Genomic DNA, 21,301 nt, shown 5'->3' with positions numbered 1-21,301 from the left:
GCGGCCACTGAGAAGCATGGAGTGTGTATCTGGTAAGAAAGAAGAGAATGGCCCCTTGCCTCCAAGCTCAATGCATTAACCAGACTGCAATGCTGGAGCTGGCAGGTTGGCCCACTGCTGCAAGCAACTATCTGTCGCTCTGGAAGCAGTTCCAATCTTGTTCAGTTCATTAAAAAAATATTTCTGTGCTGACAGCATTTTGGGGAAACTGGAAGCAGCTTGCTAGGGGGGAGTCTGGCTTGCCACGAGAAAGCTGAGAATTTGATTTTATGGGAAGTCTAGCTTCCAGTGGTCTGGGTTTGACAAAGTATTCTCCTTTCTACTATAAACTGCAGGCAACCACTGGGAGATTTTTGCCGGTGACAACAGCAAGATGCTCTCTGCTTCCCACTGTGAAGTGGGCATTCCCATTTTTTTCTTTTTCACATGCAGCATATGCTGCCTCTGATGAGAAACAATCTCAATGATCTCCACTGTATTTTCCTAAAATGACTATTTGTAATTCTGCCATCAGCATAATATATATTGGGACACTCACACAGCTTGCATGCCTATTCAAAGCAGCTTCTCAGTTGCAAAGGCCTACCCATATTTTTTATGGGTACTTGAATTCTTCCTTTCTTGTGCTCAAACTAGATGCAGGTAATCAAACACCCTGCTCCAAAGTACTAAAATTTTGGTGCAAACTTCAAGTTTCCAAAATGCATGGTTTCCTGGCAAGAGTGGTGGGAAGAAGGAACAAGGGTTCGGGCAGGGAAGGGCAAGGGAACAAGTTTATGTGTGGACTGTTATGCCACACATTTCTTTCTTGGATGAATCACAACTGAGGTTTAAGGAACTTCTGCTTTAAATACGAGGCTCAAATTAAGTTTTAACTGGAAGCATTTCCACCTTTTCCCCTTTCCAGACTTCATCATGTTTTGCCTTAAGGAATGTTACAGCTTGATTTATCAAAGAAGCACAGTTTTCTGTACAGAAAACTCTGCAAACTCCCCCGTTTTTTCACTGGTATATCTATGCCCAACGTAAAAATGTTAACCAAAGCACAAAAGCATTTCTGTCACAACGTTGTGTATTTGGATCTTCAAAAAGTTTGTTGATGTCACCAATTTATTCAGTTATTCTGTTCATATACCACATATATAATGAGCAGGACAATTTTGTGAATAGGAGAATTTTTTTAGTGGTTCATTCAAGAAATTTCCATTCAGATCCTGTCTTTATCTGTGGCCAGTAACAATACAGTAATACATTAAGTGAACTAGCAGCGTAAGAATTCATCAACCTATATTGTGGTTCAGATTTAACTTTAAGAAGTTCTGCTTTGTTATGAAAAGTGCTTTAGATAGATGAGGACGTTTCTACAAGTTCATAATATCAGTGGTGACCTTCTCTTTGACTCTGCTGAAACATCCTTGTGACTCTTAGTTCAGCGCTGCATGTACCGCTGTTTGACAGTCTGATTTGTTTTGTGGTATAGTGACATGATAGGTCCCTTTAGGCTCCTGAGCTGTCCTGCTGTTTTCTGTGAGCACCACAGATGGGTACCAGTTTTACTGGGCAGGTTTGATTTTTTTTTGCTCGGAGACCATATGTTACCTCCCCTGTTACCTTACGCCACCCTGCTCCCTTGGCAACTGCCAGTGGCAGATAGCTGGACACCATCCACAAACTGTTGTTATCATTCTTTTCCAATAACAGGTGTTTCTATTATCTTGCTGCTTATGGGACTGTGGCGACAACTCCCTTGAGCTTCAGCAGGCTTCATGAGCACATTTATGTCATCGCGGAAGCAAGGTACACTGTTTCTCTTCTATTCACTTTCTGACACAACTGAAAAACCCTTACCTTAAAAGTGTTTCTGCCCTATTATATTTTTCCATGTTGTACGTGAATGAGCCACTGTTCACATGGGTAGGCGATCAGATTGGGTAATGGGAAAGTTGTGAATTTATATTCTGCCAGTCAGCTAAAATTTGTATTGCTCAGTGAAAGAGTTATTTCATATTGACACTCCTGTGTCTCCCAAGAATCAGTGAAATTAATATTATCCTGATGGCCAAACTACTAACTTGGTATGGTTTTTTTTAGCATTTGTGAATTTAGGTAACAAGGTCCATGTTCATTCACACTGAAGTCAAGGGGATTTAAGCAACCTGTACACAAAAATTATTTTTTGTTTTTACCTGCCCCTCCATGACTCAAGGTGGCTTTGTGGCACATTCAAATGTACAAAAATAAAAGCAATTTAGCAAAACCAATAAAGAGACATATTGGCAAACACCACTAATTTCAACAACTGCTGCAGATAGGGTATATATTTTGATCTAGCATGAGAAATGCATGCTACTGTGGAAGTAAAATATTGCACACATACACTGATCTCCAGATCAACCTTAATCATCCTACATCTGGTGAATCGCAATATGCAAAAAAATGCCATTGCAAATCTGTATGATTGTTGGGTTTATCATCTAACAATCCAATGCATACAACAGAATATGCCTCACTTATTTTTCTCAGTCTACTTCCTTCTTTCAGACCTATTTGAGGTCTAAGCTAATCTTTTCAAACCACTTACTCCAAATTAATCTCAACGTCAGTGGGACAATGCAGGAATAAGAGAGAGCTATGGCTGAAGTCTGTAAAATCTAATCTCTTTGTTTATGAAAACATCTTGTTGAAAGCAATGTATGTCACCCTGTTCAAAGGGGTATCACACACATAACCAAAATGGGGACACAACAAAACCAATTAAGAAATACCAACTTGCACCATTCATCCAGTATTACTATCATTGGGACAAAGAAGGCACTCAAAGAAAAAAATCATATTAAAATCTGAATCCCATCTGAAGTTTCTAGATGTCACTTCTGGCAGCAACACTGGCACCAAGATGGAAGTGATGGTGGTGGCAAGAAGAGTACCTTCAAAGAAGTAACTAGGTCAGGTGTTCAGAGCTGTTGCTGCCAGTTTGGCTCAATAACTGTGGTGATGCCTCTATGGATCCTGCTAATCCCCCAGGACAGCAGTTCTCAAAGGGTGTGGCAGGAAGATTCAAGGACAATCAAATAAACATTTAAACATTTCAGTGTAGTATAGTATAGTATCAAAATAATATATTTTTTTATTTGCAGAATATATCTTTTCAAAATCAAGCACTACTGGGAGTTGTTTCTTTCTGTTTTCCAATGTATTTCATATCAATTAAAAATTGAGTGTGGTGTGAGCAAATTTTTATTCTGAAAGTATGGCCAAGAGAAAAGAGTTTGAGAACCAGGCCAACAAGGATCAACATTGCGGTTTGGCAGCAGTGATGTAGGTAGCATTTTATCCTTTTAAGTAAAGTTAATGTCACAATCCTGCACTGGCTCTAGGGAAGCTGAAAGAGAAGCAGCTGAGGAGATGAGGTAAAGAGTACAAAACAAGCAGGGATAGGTGGGTAGGCATCAGTTCTGGGGGTGGGCAGTTGGACTATCTTACTTCATAGAATTGTATAGTTGGGAGGGACCCATCCACCTTGGCACTATGGTAATATCCTCAACCCATCATATCACATGGGATTTTTCCAGGATTTTTAACCCTCTTTTCTACCTCTGTAAAATTATATTTAAATTCCCAGGTGCATCTGCATGGAGCAACCACTGCCACCACCCCTGCCCCCCCCCCCCATTTTCAAGGCACAGAATATTTTTAAATATGTTAGCAAGGACTATCTTTCAACACCTGCTGCTAGTTTGTTCTATCAAGGAAAAAGGCACTCCTAGATACAAAATCCCCAATCAGGCCTTTTTAAAAACTAGGATATCTTCGGCAGGCCCCTTCATAAATTAAGGATGAAGAACTAATAACCTGTTTAGAAATAACTCCTCTGAAAAAGAAGTGGTTTATTATAGGAGCAGTCAAAATAGGGTAAAAATAGCAGCATATTGTATTATTTAGGCAGACACCTTACTTCATTTTCCTGGTTTGAAAATAGTACTAAGGAGGACTTAAGATTTATATATGGGTTCTGTTTCAAAAGATGATATCCAACATCAGTCATGCTCACAAGGAGGTGCACTGATTTCAATGAGTTTGCTTGGAGTATGATTAAGGGATGTCACCAGAATCCCCTAGACGGCTTTGAATATAAGGCTTCTCAGCTCTCCAACTTAGCCAAATGTTGACCAACAAATGTAAGAACAGAAGGAACAGAAGAGTAATATTCCCAAACACTCCTCTTTTTAAGAACCTATGGCTTTCAGTATTGGACAAACAATATCCATCCATCCCATAATAGGCAGGGTTTGTTAAAAGCTAATCAGGGAGCTCCACTTTCTTAACAGAGTCATGCTTCCACCTCCAGATTCCTGGGCCAATTTGAGCTAGACAAGGTCGGAATAATGTCATGCACTTAAGCTGTGAAAACTGAGTTAACATGTGAAATGGAATTTCAGAAGGGGAGACAGAGAGACAGACAACACACAAACCCTCATTCCAATTCTGATAGACTGGGTTATAGCCTTTGCCAATTCCTAAAATGGAATTTGGGCTATATAAGACAGCAGAGCTATTCCAAATGAATGCAGGGCCACAACAGGCTGATTTTGTCTGTTTGGTTGGTTTCCTAATGCTTGTCTGAGGATGTCTTGAAAGAAAACTTTCCTGCATTTCTAGCAGTGTTTCATGAACCTCATAACTGTATGCTAAAACACTGAGAAGATGGGAATGCAATGGAAATGGGCCAGAAGACTTCCATGAACCACGTTTGTTTAAGCAGTGGCGTAGCGTGGGGGGTGCAGGGGGGGCCGGCCGCACCAGGCGCAACATCTGGGGGGGGCGCTCGCACTCGCAGCTCTCTGCCCCTACCGGGTTAGGGGGCGCAAATTACTTGCCTTGCCCCGGGTGCTGACAACCCACGCTACGCCACTGTGTTTAAGGGTTAATCCTACTGATTCCTTCCATCATGCAGAGATGTACTGCTGCTCATGAAAGCAGGGGACCCTGCTTTTACAAATATGAGGCCCAGAATTTAGAATATGATTCCTAGGCATTTCAATTAGACTAAATTAGAAAAAAGAAACCTAGACCAGTGCAAAACTCCAGCTTGTAAGTAACAGAAATAGTTATATTCCAGACAGCTTAAAGTACTGAAAGTTTCCAATCCCCTTTTCCTTTCCTGTGTTTATTTTTAGCACACATGGCAGAAGTAAATCAATAAAAGAGAAATTAAATGCATCCCAATGATAAAGTCAAAAAGGTACAGTTGTGATGGTGGTGCCTGACATCCAGCAGGCTCTCAGTGTAGTGAGAAAAAGTGGTAATAATAGCAGTCTATCTGTGATGTAACTTTGAGAGCAGTCTATCTGTGATGTAACTTTGAGAGCAGTCTAGCTTTCCAGCTAGTTCTCAGTGCAAGTCAAGTGCCTTCTTACCAAATCCCTCTACAATACAGGATTACGGGTATTGAAATCATATTTAGATACTGACCTTCACTAATGCTCAATGTTGACATTTAAGCAAGCAATAAATGTAGCACCAATTATTTGGTGTTCTATAAATATGAAATTTAATTAAAGTAAAAATAAAAGTGCAGGGATTTTTTAAATGCTTTGCCCTTTATACTCTGTGTATCAAGTCCCTGGACTAAGGGCTATTTTAATCTACAGGAATGTGCCATAGTCTGCTGACAAAAGCACTACAACTAGCTAATAGCCACTAAGCACTGCAATATGCAATGCAGTTTTCTTTGAAGAAGGAATGGCAGTCATGTCAAAGCCTTTAAAAGACGCCAGGCCTGCTTGAGCCCATGTTTCAGGAACTGAAAATGCATTTCCACCATTCTGTCCTAAAAAAAGCCAGCTAATGAAGTGCTGATTCTTCTGTGGCATGTGGCTTACTTCATTCAGTTGTTAGACTGTAAGAAATGTGAACTTTTTTTTAGTACAGTAACATGAAAATTAAAAAGACAATCTGACAGGGCAGCAAAAAACCCAAAAAAACTCCACTAAGCAGGTGGAAACGTCACTCAGATACTGTGGACAGACTTTTTGGCACCAGATGGACTGCTGTTGTGTAAATTGCTTAAATTATAAGGAGTAGATTACAATTAAGAAGCAGTTTTCCAAGTAGGTTAAGACTCAGAGATATTGGAATAAAGGTGGTACAAGACTATAAGCCAACACTATGCAGTATCATGCCTCATTGTGAAATCCAAGATTCACAATGGGAAAACCCCACATAGTAACAGAGTGCTATGAAAATATTGACAAATTGAAAGTAAAATCTCATAGAACATCTATAAATGTAAGAATATCCTATACACAAAGAAATATGTTTGGTTTAAGGGAAGAGCTGAGGCTCTTACAAATTCACACATGCAACAAAAACAATGTAATTGCAAGTTAAGGCTCCTGTCTTAATTTCAGAGTTATGCAAGCAGCAAAAGTATTGGACAATTTCACATACTCCATTTCCTTAGAACTTGGAAGTACTTTCAAGCAGCATGGAGAGGTAAAGTTTAGTTAAGCATCTAGATCAGCAACTCCCCCCCCCCCTTTCATGTTTTATAGCACTGAGGAAGCACCAGAAGAGTAAGGGTCATCCTTCTTATTTATCATTCATTATGATTTGTGCTCACAATGGTATCAGGGTGGCCAGACTGCTTCGTTTGCAATAAGTACATGTCCCATAGTTTCCTGCTAACATCCTGTGACCTTTCATAACACAAATGTGGCAGGGGGTGGTTTGCTATTGTTGCTGAATAGTGTGAGAGTGCCTTTCCTGATGGAAAAAATGTAACACTAGAGAAGCATCACAGAACAACTAATAAAGTGGAATGGTGTGTGGATGTTTCAGATTGATTCCACTATTGGTGTCGCAGAATACACCTAGAACAAAAGAAAATGGAGGGGCTACAAGACTTCTTCCTCCCAGTGCTAAAACACACTGATATTTGGAATTGGATGCTCAGTAAGTTGTACATCCAGCCCAAGATTTTTGCCATAATACAGGGCTGGAGTTAAATTGGGAAGAGGAACGTCTCAGGCAAATTACGACGTCATACCAATTGGCACACATTTCTCCAGTTTTGTCCATTTTATCCCACCAGACTCAAGCAAAGTGGCAACAGTAGGGCAATGGGGCAGCCACTGCATAACACTCTTCAACAACAAACCTTGGCTGCAGGTCATGGTTTAGGAGAAGAGAGGTTGAGCACAGCCTCATATTTGGATGACATGCTAAGCTTGGCTTAGCTGCCATGTCATGCTGAGCTAGAAGGACCTGGGAATAGCAAAGCGGTTCTGATTGCATCCCTAGTTTGGCTTAGCATTATGTGTGAATGATATACCTAATATTCCTTCTCTGCCTTTTCTCTAGGTTTTCTATCCAGGGACAGATCTATTCTAAGGATTTCCTCTGTTCCACCGCAGGTTCCATGGAAAGTGCCTTTTAAAAATATTTACGTGCAAAATACAGCAGGAGGTCAACTTTACATTGTTGTGGTTTATGCATTCATTTCCTCATAATCCGTTGCACATGCCCTTTATGGCTATCAAAATGGGCACATTCCTCCTCATTTCTCAGGTATTTCATGTACTGCATTACTGCATTGCTAGAGGCAGGGTGAGGATGGTAAGGAGTCAAAACATTTCTCACCAGGCTGTAAAATATTTAGACAAAACATGAATATTTTATGGCCACGAAATCACAAAGTTCTTGTGCAGATTCCTGGAAACATCTGCTTATAGCACTGCACTGAAAAGAACCAAGCAGAATATCAAGGGTTTTTACAACAGGGATAGTTAATTATACTGAATATATTTAGAATATTAATCATGGACTCGGGAAAATGTTAACCGCAACTAAATGTCATCTATACGAGACATTTTGTACTCAGAAACAGATTCCTTAGTACAAAATATAATACTGAATTAGTTATGGCAGGGTCCCTCGGGTATAAACTGTGGGTTTTCCTTTCAAAATGCATGCAGTCTGGAAAAGGTGGGACGGTGGTTGCTGGTGTTTATTTTAAAGGGGATTTTATTTATTTGTTTATTTATCTTCATAACAAATATGATAGTGTGTTGTGTGTTTTTTGTACATTAGCAAGAAGCAGGAATTTAATGATCAAAACCATAATCAAAGCAAGGAAATCATCATGGGAACAACAATGCCACAAATAAATAATATATAAATATACTGCCATAAAGGCATTTTGATTGTATAATTATGAAATCAGTAAAGGACATATAAGGAGAAAATAAAAGGAATAGTCCTAGTATTGGATTAATGTGCATGTAGAATCGGGTTGTTCCACAGGCCTGCCTTAAAATTATTCTCACAAAGTGTGGAGGCATTAAGATGATACTACTACATAGAGTTGGAAAGTAAGTTCATTATTATTCCTAGTATCACAAGCGAGGATTACTAGCTGAGTATTTGATTTTATACAGGAGAGCTGGCGATGGAGGCATGTAATTGTTGCCACTGTCATCACCACCACCAATGGGCAGTTTGTGGGGTTTATTGCTGGTTGCTTTTTGTTTTTCATTCTCTCTGTATTTCTTTTTTACAGGCTGCATTACGTATAATGTAATTATGTTTTAGATAAGCTAGAGGAAAATGGAATAGAAATATGAGTAATACTGAACATTCAATACAAGTGAAACTAAAAGGATTATGGTCTACGCAAGTAAATAGACTGATATGGGACAAATGCTACACAATAAATTTATACATTCCCATAGAAAGTTAAAGCAACTGGGTGAATAGGCAACTAAACCATGCTCACAGTGGACCCATTGAAATCCAAGGATTTAGGTATATGCATTCATCTTAATCTATCTACTCTGAGTATGACTAATGTTGGATATCACCCATTAGTACAGCACCCACAATAGAAAGTTACAAGCTTTCCAAGTAGGCATAAAATATATTCTAGGTGGCATATAAAGACAATAAATTAATATAAATGTAACAGCCAATACCCTAAAAGAACTAGGAACAATAGGAATTGGCTTGTACAATATATTAGATCCATTATCAAATTATATATAAAGTAGAACATGTTTCTTTTCATGATCAATCTTTTCTGAGAAAGGAAGATTAAATTTTAATCAAAGCTAGAAGGAAAACTAATTTTACATGAGAAAACCTCAATTAAAACTGTCTTCCCTGAAAATAGGTTCCAGTTTACAATGTTTGGTCCAGGTAATGAAGTAAACATCTGGAAATTGAAAGGATATTAAGTAGTCATTGGAAGTATAATTAAAGTACTAAATTAAAGAACAGCTAACTTCTATCACTTGATGTAATGTTAATCAGTTCCCAATATCTTCCTTAACAAATTTTTGCATGCTACTGCCGGAGCACAGAAGGCTGGAAGGGGAAAAGAGAAAGCAAAAGTGCCGATGTTCATCATTGGATATCAACCTAATAAACCCTATAGGCTCAAAACAGAGGAAGTTTCCTTTTCGCTCCTACCCATGCTTATCAATATACAAAGACACTGCAGAATCCTCACAGAATCAAATCAGATAGATAAGATTGTGATCATCGGTTTCCTCAGTGATTTGTAAATCTGATTCTAAATACTTGCCTCTCAGAATGCCATTAATGATAATGCATCATACACGGGTGCATGTTTTTTGCCCGTGGAGCTAACAGCTACTGCAAAGGCAGGCAGAATCTAGAATGCTGAAATCAGTCTCCCTGACTCCACCACATACTTCCACAGATAAATAGGCAATTTCAACTGTCCTGGGTTATCATTCCCTCTCTGTTTGATACTAACAAACCACAAAGGACTGTGGAACAAAACAGTACATTGGTGCCTCGCAAGACAAAATTAATCCGTTCCGCGAGTCTCTTCATCTTGCGGTTTTGTCGTCTTGCGAAGCACGGCTATTAGCGGCTTAGCGGCTATTAGCGGCTTAGAGGCTATTAACGGCTTAGCGGCTTAACGGCTATTAACGGCTTAGCGGCTTTAAGAAAAAAGGAAACAAACTCGCAAGAACTCGCAAGACGTTTCGTCTTGCGAAGCAAGCCCATAGGGAAATTCGTCTTGCGGAACGACTCAAAAAACGCAAAACCCTTTCGTCTAGCGAGTTTTTCATCTTGCGAGGCATTCGTCTTGCGGGGCACCACTGTATTAAACTAGTACCTGGAACATGTTTCAGGCCTCCCTGAGCTTTTAGTGTCATTCAAGGAACTGTTGCTGGGCAGAAAAAGTAAGTTGAGGTCCACCTTACTAGGAGATGAAGCATAATATAGATTCAGACTATAGCTTGAAGGAAGTGGTACTTCTTAGAGGACTCATACTATCAGGGCACACAAATGTTCCCCAGTAGAATACAGGTTATGTATGGCCTCTAGCTTCATGAGACACCATAAAATGAAATGCTGCAGCTCCACAGAATCCATCTTTGGAAGGAGAGTGTGGCTGCAAAGAAATATTAAGTGGTGTATGACCAAATACAAAGAAAGCATGTTCCCAACAGCCAGGGATGATGGACTGCTTTGGGACTTCCATTTCATGGAGTGGAAAGATTAATGAGAAAGATGTACTTCGTGAGAATTATTCTATTCAGCACTGAGAAAGTGGTCACAATCTTCTGTGCTTGGCACTGGAACCAGGTATATTAGCTTTCTTCCCTCGCCTGCTTTTTTGAAGAAACTATAGGCAATGAGAACCTCATGCTCCTTGATCCTCTTGCTGTAGCCACCATTGCTTATTTTGTGCTGTCTTTCACACTGACAATGTTTTCTGCCTTTGGTATTTGGGGGTTGCGGTGTCACAGAAGGCTTGCTAGATGAAGGACTTTCTGAGCTCTGTTTTGTGCACTGGTTTTAGATATTTTAGCTCTGCCTTTCACGATTCTCTCCCATCACAGAACTGCAAGGTCAGATCACCACCACCCCCCGCAGCCGCCGCAGCCTGCATGACTGAGGACTAATGTTTAGGCCTCAGATGGCGTGCCTTGCCAAAGGAGATTAAAGTAGTTCTCATGATAAAGAACCAGCAACCCTGGCTCAAATTAAGTCTTACGCATGCATCAGAGTGTCAAGGGCACATAAACAGATTCATTTATGACCATTATGATTTTCTGCATTTTCTCCATTTACTAGATGTGGGGTTTAATATATTCACACAAACACAGGCAAGAAGGTGGAGAAAAGGGAAAGTGCTGATACTAATATAGGATAAAGGAGGTACATTCTAGGTCAGGCTTCCTCAACCTCGGCACTCCAAATGTTTTTTGTCTACAACTCCCATCATCCCTAGCTAGCAGGATCAGTAGTCAGGGATGATGGGAATTGTAGTCTCAAAACATCTGGAGGGCTGAGGTTGAGGAAGCCTGTTCTAAGTGAACCTGCCTAATTTGTACTTTTCAAAATAATATGAGAACTGAAGCCTAGCCTTCCACACTTCTCCAAGTTTTGAAATGAATTTCTCTAGTCAAGCAAGGTGAACAAATACTACTGGAGAGTAGTATTCATAAAATGTATAGATTATTAAAAATCACAAACAAACTTGTTTTAGGCTAAATTGCATTGCAAAATTGTTTATATTAGGAGAAATATGCATTGAAATGCTGATGGATTTTCATGATGACTTTTTAAAAAATAATAATCACAAATTAATGCAGAAGTATGGAGAACTAAACTTAAGATTGGAAAAATGAGAATGCGAGAAACTGAAACAGACAGTTTTGCCCATCCTGCTTTCTTTTTGTACTTCTATTTTTCTTACAGAAATAGGCACTGTGTTTTGGGGGGTGAAATCCAGATATGGTTAAGAGATAGGGAGGCTTTATCGCCTCTTCTGTTGCAGTCCCTGAATGGACCTCCAACACCCACAGTTTTCATGGGGCAAAAATGACTTGCATTCACTTCACTGAGAAGTTTCCTCCCCCATGCAAAGTGCAGGGGCAGGGTCTCCAATTGGGAATCAGGACTGCAGTGGAGGCAAAGCGCTCAAGCCTCCATATTTCCCACCCCAGAATCCCAGCTTAGGGGTGGTGTGGGGGACTCTGCTGGCTATTTCTACATTCATTCAAGGAAAAATTATCATTGTCATGTGTAGTTTGGGCCCTAAAGACCACTTCTTAACTCCTACACTGAAGCTGCTTCCTATCTTTGGTAAATCTCAACACATGGAACTGATTACTGGTTAGTAGAATTGTCCCATGCACTGTGATCTTCTATGCAGGAGACTGGTAACGTGCGACACAGTCCCTTTGGGCTTCTTCATCAGACGCCAAGCATACATTTCTCTTTACCAGAGCTGCTAACATTTAAGCCCAAGTGAAACTCCTGTCAAAAATGAAAAGAATGACATCAGTGGAAAACAAACTGAAAAGCAAACAGCAAAAAACCAACATGATACCTCTTTCAGTTCCCAGTGTGTACTCTGGTGTTTGCTTTGGATAACAGGGCACTGGAGAGTACTCCACTTGGAATCTTGAACTGGAAAGTGTTTTGATTGTTCCCGGTTGGTGCTCAAAGAGGCATCGGCAGTATCCTCCACTTCATCTGCTTGGCTCTCTTCTCCCTCGGAAACACAACAACCACCTTCTTTCAGCTGAAACCCTCGGATCAACAGTTGACAGGCCTCTAAGTCAACTTCCCACACTCTTTCAAGAAGCTGGCTCCCACAGCTGAAATAAAAGCCAGAAAGAAAATAAGAACTTTCTTCGGAGACAAGAGTTCATCTCTTATGTAATGCTTTGGGAATCTCTTGTTTTGTTTTGTATTTTTACCAAGATAAAATAAAATAATAGTTCTCAAAAACCAGTTTGGCAAATTTCTTTTTTTTTTCAAAATAGTAACTGATAGATGTCAAGGGGGACCCTGCAATAGGATGATGTTCTCTGCTGCTTGTTAGGTTGTGGAGGTTCTGGCTTGTCCTCCAGAATCTACAGCTATCTTAAGAGTTCTGTGTCTCATTCATTCACAGTAGCCAATCAAGCTGCACAGTAGTCTAAAATGGCCCAATTCAATTTCTTCCTGCCCACTCAATGGAGGTGGTCCAGTGATACACAGAAGCAGGGGCTTTCACTTCAGTCTTGGGCTATGTATGCAAAGCATGGGCCAGTCCCTGCTTGTATAGAGCTCTATGTGCACACTGGAGTCCCTCTGTGCACACTGTATCTGCAGGATTAGGCAGTTTTGTGCACAGTTGCGTCTGTGAAAGTACCATAGATTTCTGGCTCCATGGAGTCATTGGACAGCAGACTCAGGAATTAGGGAAGCTTAGAAGTACATGAGATTGCAGCCCAAACTTGCTATTTATAGCATAATTTAATTTCCTCACATTGAACCTGTGATGAACACAAAGTGCTTTAAAACCAAGGAACACAATTATATGTTTCAATCCAACACTTTGTTTAAGCTTTATTTTCTTTTGGGATATGCTGATTATATGGCTTAGTAATTCTCAATTCTTTAGTACAATTCTTTTTCTGATATGAAGCAGATATAAATAAACATATGTCCCCAAGAAGAATTCAGATGATACTATTTTGGGTTTGCCTGTGTTGAGTAACTATGGTTTAGAAAAAGAACCACTGCATCGCTACTGTGAGTCTGTAAGGCCCTTCATTTAAAGTTGGTATGCAGCTTGAGATCTCCAAATCGCTGACTTAATCCCAGTGGAACCACAGAAATGAGGACATTATTGAGCAGAGTCCCTTATTAGTTGTCTATATTGTAGCTGATCAATACTTAAATATTTAACTCTGACCCCTTTCTGAAATCCTGGAAGGCTACAGCCAGTCAGCAAAAATAACACTGAGCTAGAGAGACCCATGGTCTGATTCAATTCAAGGAAGCTTTTTAGGCTTCTGGGTGAAGGTTTTTGTATAAACTTCCCTTGTAAAATGGCGCATAGTTTCTTAGTTATTTTGACCGATCGGCTAATAACTAAAAGGGGATTCAAATTTTCCAATAGTGAAATGTTATTTGCATCAAACTTTGCTCACTATTATTTGACACGCTGATCCCACTGGTTGATGAAAGTTAATTCACAAGAGCAGGTGTGTGAGAGGTGCATACATGCGGCAAATAGGGATGCAAGATATGCACAGAAAATCCTGTTTTTATGCATGATGTTGGTGCTGTCTAATCTATTGTACAGGTTTCTTCCATTATATGATTTACTTTTAGCAAAATTCTTCCCAGAGCATCTATTTGTCCTGCAATATTCCTTATAGTTTAAATATTTCAAATTTTAAAAATTGAAGTTATATGAGAATGAAAAGCAGTGCATCAAAACACATTTTATTGTGCTTCATAATTGGCTTTGATGATTAGATCTAAATTATACAGCATGCATTCGTCTTAAAAATGGTTTACTTGTCAGAACTTTTAATTGGATTCTTTTATCATCTTGTAAAAAGCTTTGTGATATAAATGTATGTGTATATGTGGTATGAAAGTATACAGCAGTGGGGGGAAACAGATTAACCCAGCATATTCTTTAGTATAATGAGATTAATTTTGGGAGTCAAAAAACCCTGCACAATACTATTGTTATAAATGTATTTCATAACGGCTGTACAATTAAATATTGATTTTCGAAGGTATGCCTCAGCATTTCTGGGACAAATTAGTTGATAAAATTGTAGGAAACTGGTAAACAAAATGCAACTCTTTAGCTGTGTGTTACTAGTTTTATGGTTACTATAATCTGCTTTAGTCTGTGGGTCAGTAAAGGCCAGAGATTACACTAAAAGTGTAATAACTGGAACTTAAAGTAAGTTCAACATTTAACTCCTACTTTCTTTGAAAATTTAACACCAGCATGCTCATGTTACAGTAGCCATCTTCTGACACTTAGAAATTTTTCAAAGAGGAAATTTTATGGACCTTGCTTTTACATAATCTAACTTTTTAAAAATTTAGCTTTCATTTCTCTATTGCATAATTGATTTCCATGTTCCCTATCCCAAATGTCTACAGTCATTAATATCATACAAGTAGATAAGTATCCAGCCCTATGCATGCTTACGCTTTTTTCTATCATAGAAGTCAATTGGCTGTGAGTCCTGGAAGAGCTGCTCCTAGCATTGCTGGACTATTCCACCTTGCCTGGGAGAGCAGGGTCTTGACCGACTCCAGCTACAAAAGCTGAGGCTGCTGAACAGACTCTTGGGTTGAAGTATTGTTTGGGGTACTGTTGGGGGGGTTGTTATTTTATATCATTGTTTTTAGATCTTATGATTTGTGTGAAAATCGTTCAGTTATGGTTGTGTACTTTTTGATGTGATTTATTTATTATTTTTGACTACTTTTGTTATATTAATAATAATCTTTATTGCGGTCCAACAACCCATAACATGGATTCAGAATTAAATACAGATTCATACAGACAACCTCCCAGGGAAGGAAGACCAAAGTATTATTTGTTTAGTCATGGGTATGTTAATCTTTGATTCGTATGACTACTGAAAGAAACTTTGCCATGGCCAACGTGATATCATTGGACTTGTCGTCCAGAAGATATTTGATATAGTAGGCTTCAGATTGACCTGGCCGATTTGCCAATACAGTGGTACCTCGGGTTAAGTACTTAATTCGTTCCAGAGGTCTGTACTTAACCTGAAACGGTTCTTAACCTGAAGCACCACTTTAGCTAATGGGGCCTCCTGCTGCTGCCACACCGCCGGAGCACGATTTCTGTTCTGTACAGAGGTACCACTGTAGTGGTTTAATCAATAGTTCCCTAGCTTGATCATAAGATATGCAGGTGTCTGAAACTCGAACCCGTAGTGAATTCCTACTGCTAATGGGCCACAGATAACATGAGACTGAGATCGGAGATCACTATGTGAGATGTCCCAGAGCCTTTGCCTCAGAGATTCAAGGGTGGTATCACAGCCCAGATGGTAAATATTATGTAAATATTTGCATGGTCTAAATTGCCTTGAGTATGGTTTTAATTATGGAAAGGCTACATACAATTAAATAATGATGATGGTGGTGGTGGTGATGAAGCAATAGGAAGTGAGAAATTAAATAGGCTACAATCAGAAACACTCTTGAGAAGGCACACACACACACACACACACACACACACACACACAATACCCAAGGACAGATTTAGGGCTGTGCAAGTGCTGCCCACACTGAGTCAACTCCATTGAAATTAACAAGTATTGCTTCTGCAGAATAACACACTTTAGAACCAATTCACAAGCAGACATTCTCAAATGTACACATCATTTCTTCTTCTTCTAGAACAAGAAGGAAAGCTTTTGTGCCAAGGAGTGCTTGGCTGATGCATCAGAACAGTTGTTTCATTCAGTCATCATATTGCAGTCCCTTTCTGTGCCTCCATGGCTTATGTGGAGGTTCTCCACTCACTCCATATACACTTCAGTGGAGGGAACAACAAAAGGAAGCTTGACCAGAGCTGCCATTTCCATTAAAGTGAATGGAACCACTAGTGGAGAAACACTTTGCACAGATGGGGGCAACACACTTAGGATCAGTATGAGCCATTTCAACATGTCAACAAAATCTGTTGCTCTCACATGCATGTAAGTAGCAGAATCCGCACATGGATTCAACAAAGCTATTTGAAAACAATGCTTTATTGTAAAAGAAATTGTTTACGTATATTGCTTTGAAAATGTATATTGGTTGTCTGACCATGCCTTCTTCCTTTACTAAATCTTACATATCAACAATTAGTATCTTCAGTTTCACAGCCTAGAATAAACAATTACATCTGCACCCACAGAATACAATGCCTAATTGCTGAAATTTACACTGAACTCTAAAAATAGCATGACAAAATTATTCCTTTCTCTTTCCCTTAAAAGAAGGGGGACACATACCCTGACATCAATATCTTGCTTGAGGGCAGAGCAAACTCCTTGTATTTTATGTGAGAGTACAAATTATGTAACCACTCTTTATACTCTGTAAGGCCGTTTGAGAAAATATAGGGGAAAGAACAATTTTTCTATTGCTGAAAACCAATAATGGATGTTTGATTATGGTTATTAAAAACAACATACCACATAATACTAGGCAATAACAGTCATAAAAAGCATTTGAGCAAGAGTCAGGGATGGGAATTAGGTTGGGGTTTTATGTATTCTTTTCATCTGCCAGACATTCATTTCATCTAGGACAAAACTTTAATCATGGCCTGTCATTTTCCTATCAATGTTCAATGTCACTGTGTTATAGTTAAATTATCTCCATGGGAAACACAAAATGACAGACTGCTGTAGCTGATTGTTTTTCCTTTGATTTCTTTCTAAGGTGATGAAGATAAGCTTGCAGAGCTGACTTGTCAAAGGAAAGAAATTAACTAATTGACAAGGAAAGCAGCAAGGAGCCTTGTAAGAGCTTACTTTCTAATTGGTTTATTTTAAACACTGTATCTTTTTAAAGGGATATTATCTGCTGTATAATGTACAGAATTTGTCGCACAGAGAGCTATTCTAATGTTCCCATATCTAGTAAAAGAAGTACAAGTAAGACCTGCAACAAAATGTTGCAGAATGGAATGTTCCTGTTCAGAGTTCTGGCCACCCAGTGCATCATGCCCTTTTCCAGGATATTCCATACAACTCTCCCACCCCATTTTCTGCTCCCTCACAGATAGTTAGTGTTCTGTGGCTGCTAAGCATTGTTGTGCTTCTGAAACTTTGGAACTCTCTCAAATCTGCTGATTTCTCCCTCTTGTATGTGGACCGTACAGTTTTGGCTACATAAGAATAATCACTCTGGGAAAGAGTTTTCCATTAGCATAAAGCACAGGTGAGACGATCTCTACCCTGTGGGCCTAACTAGGCAGGGCGTGGGTCCCAATTTAGCCATTAGGACTGTTTCCCCCCACACCACACCCATGTGCCTCACACCTGACATCAGGAGACAGTCACAAAGACACTGATGGGAGCTTAAAGTGAGCTCCCAGTTGTTCTTTGGATCACTGATGGCACCAATCAGCTGAAAGTGAACCACACTAGGATCGGCTGCACTGGGGAGTTCCCCGTTGGTGTGCCTTCAAAGAGGCTTTCTACATCCACCAATTAGCTGACTGGAGATTACAATAAGTCCCTTTGAAGTTCCTTTGCAGGTGTAGTTTGCATTCAAACTATACCTGCAAGTGGACATTTTTTGTTTCCAGAAAATTTGCTGATTTGCAGAGGAAAAATGTAGGCATGGTTTGAATCCAAAGTACATCTTCAAAGGGGCTTGGTGTAACCACCAATCAACAGTTAGAGCAAACCTGTTATCGCCTGATATTATAATAATGTCAGGGAGCCCTGCCCAGCTCTCTAAATTGACACGTGAAGAGTAAGGGAGGTAAGGCTCTGGCCTGCCAGATTCAGTTTCCTACTTCTGATGTGTGGGATTCTTTTCCCTCTCCACAAAACACTATACTGTAAATAATTTTGCAACAGGGTTGTAAGAGATAGGATTTTTTGTAACATAAGGTTAGCACGAGATCATTTTCACAGCTTTGTTTTGCTATACAGTCATACCTACCTTGGTTCTCAAACATAATCCATTCCAGAAGTCTGTTCGACTTCCGAAAACCAAGGCACGGCTTCCAATTGGCTGTAGGAGCTTCCTACACTCAAGTGGAAGCTGCGTTGGACATTCGACTTCCAAAGAATGTTCGAAAACCGGAACACTTACTTCTGGGTTTCCGGCATTTGGGAGCCAAAACATGTGAGTACCAAGGCATTCGAGAACCAAGGTACGACTGTAGTTCCTCTGACAAGCTCAAAAAGTTCAAGCACGTATCATTTAATTCCTGGGATGAAGGTGTGCAGAATACCATCAATGCACAGTGTTGCAGTGTGCTGTGTTGATGCGCCCTGGCTTTTCATACTCTGCAAAGCCCAGCTACGCCAGTCCAGAAGCTATCTGCCCAGCAGCCATATTATTTGCTAAAGTTAATGCAGTGATAGCTGAAACAGCTCCAACAGCCCTTAGCTTAGAACCAAGCCTGGGCACCCTACAATTCCTTGATTGGGTGCAGCTGGATACAGTTGGTTCTTCAACTTGGTGCAAATTCTCCTTCAGCATTTTGCAGCAGCAGCAGCAGCAGCATGCCTCACTCATGCATCCTGTGTATTGCTGAATACTGCTGCATTCCCTAAAAATGTGCCCTTTCACCCAGAACTACGTGTTACGAATTTGGTATATCTCATGCAAGAAGAGAAAATGTCAGGTGCCACTCTGCAGCACTTTGGATCTTCGCAATGACATAAGGGAGAAAAAACATACAGTGGTACCTCGGGTTTACGAACTTAATCCGTTCTGGAAGTCCTTTCTTAAACTGAAACCGTTCTTAAACCGAGGCACTCTTTCCCTAATGAGGCCTCCCACCACCGGTGCCCTACCACCATTCAGATTCCGTTCTTAGACCAAGGTCAAGTTCTCAAACTGGGACACTACTTCCAGTTTTGCAGAGTTCGTAAACCAAATTGTTCGTAAACAGGACTGTTCTTAAACCGAGGTACCACTGTACTTGGGTTTCACAAATGAGAATAAATTCACATCCCAAAGCACTATGTCTTAAGTAATCAGTATTTCTTAGGAGATCAAAAACCAAAGATAAAAGAGAACAAAGCTCAACTCAGTAGCCTGAATAAAGCTAACCTTGGGCCAATTTTAAATAATACAAAGTTATACAAAAACTGGGGTGTTGTGCATTGCTACTTCATAAATTTCAAAGGGCACTGTCAAGGACAATGAGTCCAAAAAACTGACTTCTTATATTGATTTTAAAAAACCTGTATCATTGTCAAGAATGTATAAGCTGTATAGATTTTCTAGCTCTAAGATGCTTTCCTGTGCTCTTTCTTTATTTTTCAAAGAATCAATGATGCCAGCGTAGTATTCATGAATTTCTAACACTGGCAGAACTAAATTCAATAATAAACAAAACAAGAGGCTTGCAGTCCTTTGCTCCACCCTGCAAAGTCTTCTGGGTTGGGCAGTAACTGTAGGAGTTGGAGAGAGGTGGCCCCATCCACCTACCATTCTAAGAGGAAAGAGCAGAGTGTCAAAAGGTTGTTGTAGATATGACAATGTCTGGAAGACTCTCAAGTTCAGTCTAGCCTATCCTTCAATTAACCTGTGTACCTGAAACTCTGCACAAAGGTCAGGGACCCCCTGTAGCCTCGGAATGAAAGGTTAAGGTCACACCTGACCTCCCAAATGAAAACCAAGTACCTAAAAATATTGAAAGACTGCATCAGCCAGGCTGAAGCTACCCCATTGTTGGTAGAAGTTTCCAAAAGCATGGAGGTTATTGGCAAATGTAGTCCTTGATGTTGAGGCCAAAGGTAATTAGATGGCCCTATCCACTTCTATCTGCTAAGGTTCTGTCAGCTCCTGATGCATCCAAGACTAGATCTCTGCAGGCCAGTGGGGGCCCCAGGTTTGAGGAAACCAGAGCAAGATGCCCTCAGGGAGCCTCACATCACATTCAAGATGGTAGAATTGGGAGGATCCCTTTTTATTTCTTTCCCTGCCCCCCAAACAAAATTAATTGTTCTCTGTTGGGAACAGACCCTTTACTTTCTCATGCATGTTGTCAGTGTACTGCCTCCAGTTTGCTTATCGTCTTCTAAAAAAAGTTTTGAAGAAAGGTTAGAAAAAGGATGGGGCTCTTCTCCACCATCTGCTCAGTCAATCGCTTCCCTCCTTATCAGGTAGTGGCAGCCCACACAACATCTGAAGAGTCCACTCCTTTGGTTCTCAGAGCACTTCTGGGCCCATGTCGGGTTGGAGCCACTCTGGGGAATGAAAGATGGTAGACACAAAGGGAGTTGGAGGTGTGGACCCCAGAACGGCACCTGGCAGTCTGGCCCTAGTAGTCCCACTACTCCTGTCTCGTTCACCAGCAGCAGCATGGTTTGCCAGGAATATGATATCCAGGCTTGCCATGATAGAGTTTTATACTCATTCCATTACTTGAACTGACTGGGATGATTAACCACATGTACTATGTGTGACGTAAGTAGCATACCCAAACAGCAACCTCTTGCAAAAATCACTTATATAGATGTCAAGAACAGATAAAGTTGGTTGGGGGCCTGGGTACAATTCCCAAAATAGGGTGCTCTTCCCCAGAACAGGAATGCATGAAAAATGAACTATTCATGTAAGAACAAAATTGGGAACAAAATTGGGCCTTACTTGTGAATAAGGCACACTGCAATCTTTGCTGGTAACGTTCCATGTAGTTCAAATGAGACAAAGAGTTGCAGAAACTGCTTGCAAAAAAGGAGGGTAGCCAAACTGGGTCTCCTGGGTTAATCAGATTTATTTCCAACTAATT

At 40.1% G+C, this 21,301-nt stretch overlaps 1 protein-coding gene and 1 long non-coding RNA gene across 8 annotated transcripts in view; one reads left to right on the top strand and one right to left on the bottom strand.

Annotated features, from left to right (window-relative positions):
- The window catches only part of DISC1 (DISC1 scaffold protein), a 164,384-nt gene that overhangs the window by 22,178 nt on the left and 120,905 nt on the right, over positions 1-21,301 (bottom strand). For all 7 annotated transcript variants that reach the window (XM_080997689.1, XM_080997684.1, XM_080997683.1 and 4 more), the window contains one exon: positions 12,374-12,644. In XM_080997689.1, the coding sequence (XP_080853815.1) occupies positions 12,374-12,644 (271 nt within the window). The remainder of the gene's footprint in view (positions 1-12,373; positions 12,645-21,301) is intronic.
- LOC308472727 lies at positions 632-10,132 on the top strand. Its single transcript, XR_013983678.1, has 4 exons — positions 632-1,091; positions 1,702-1,797; positions 5,178-5,242; positions 7,363-10,132. It is a non-coding gene; the product is annotated as an uncharacterized lncRNA (long non-coding RNA).

Source organism: Podarcis pityusensis (assembly GCF_964106645.2).
Source record: "Podarcis pityusensis genome assembly, chromosome: 3".
In the NCBI taxonomy this organism is placed as follows: domain Eukaryota; kingdom Metazoa; phylum Chordata; class Lepidosauria; order Squamata; family Lacertidae; genus Podarcis; species Podarcis pityusensis.
This window is presented reverse-complemented; position numbering and strand designations above follow the sequence as displayed.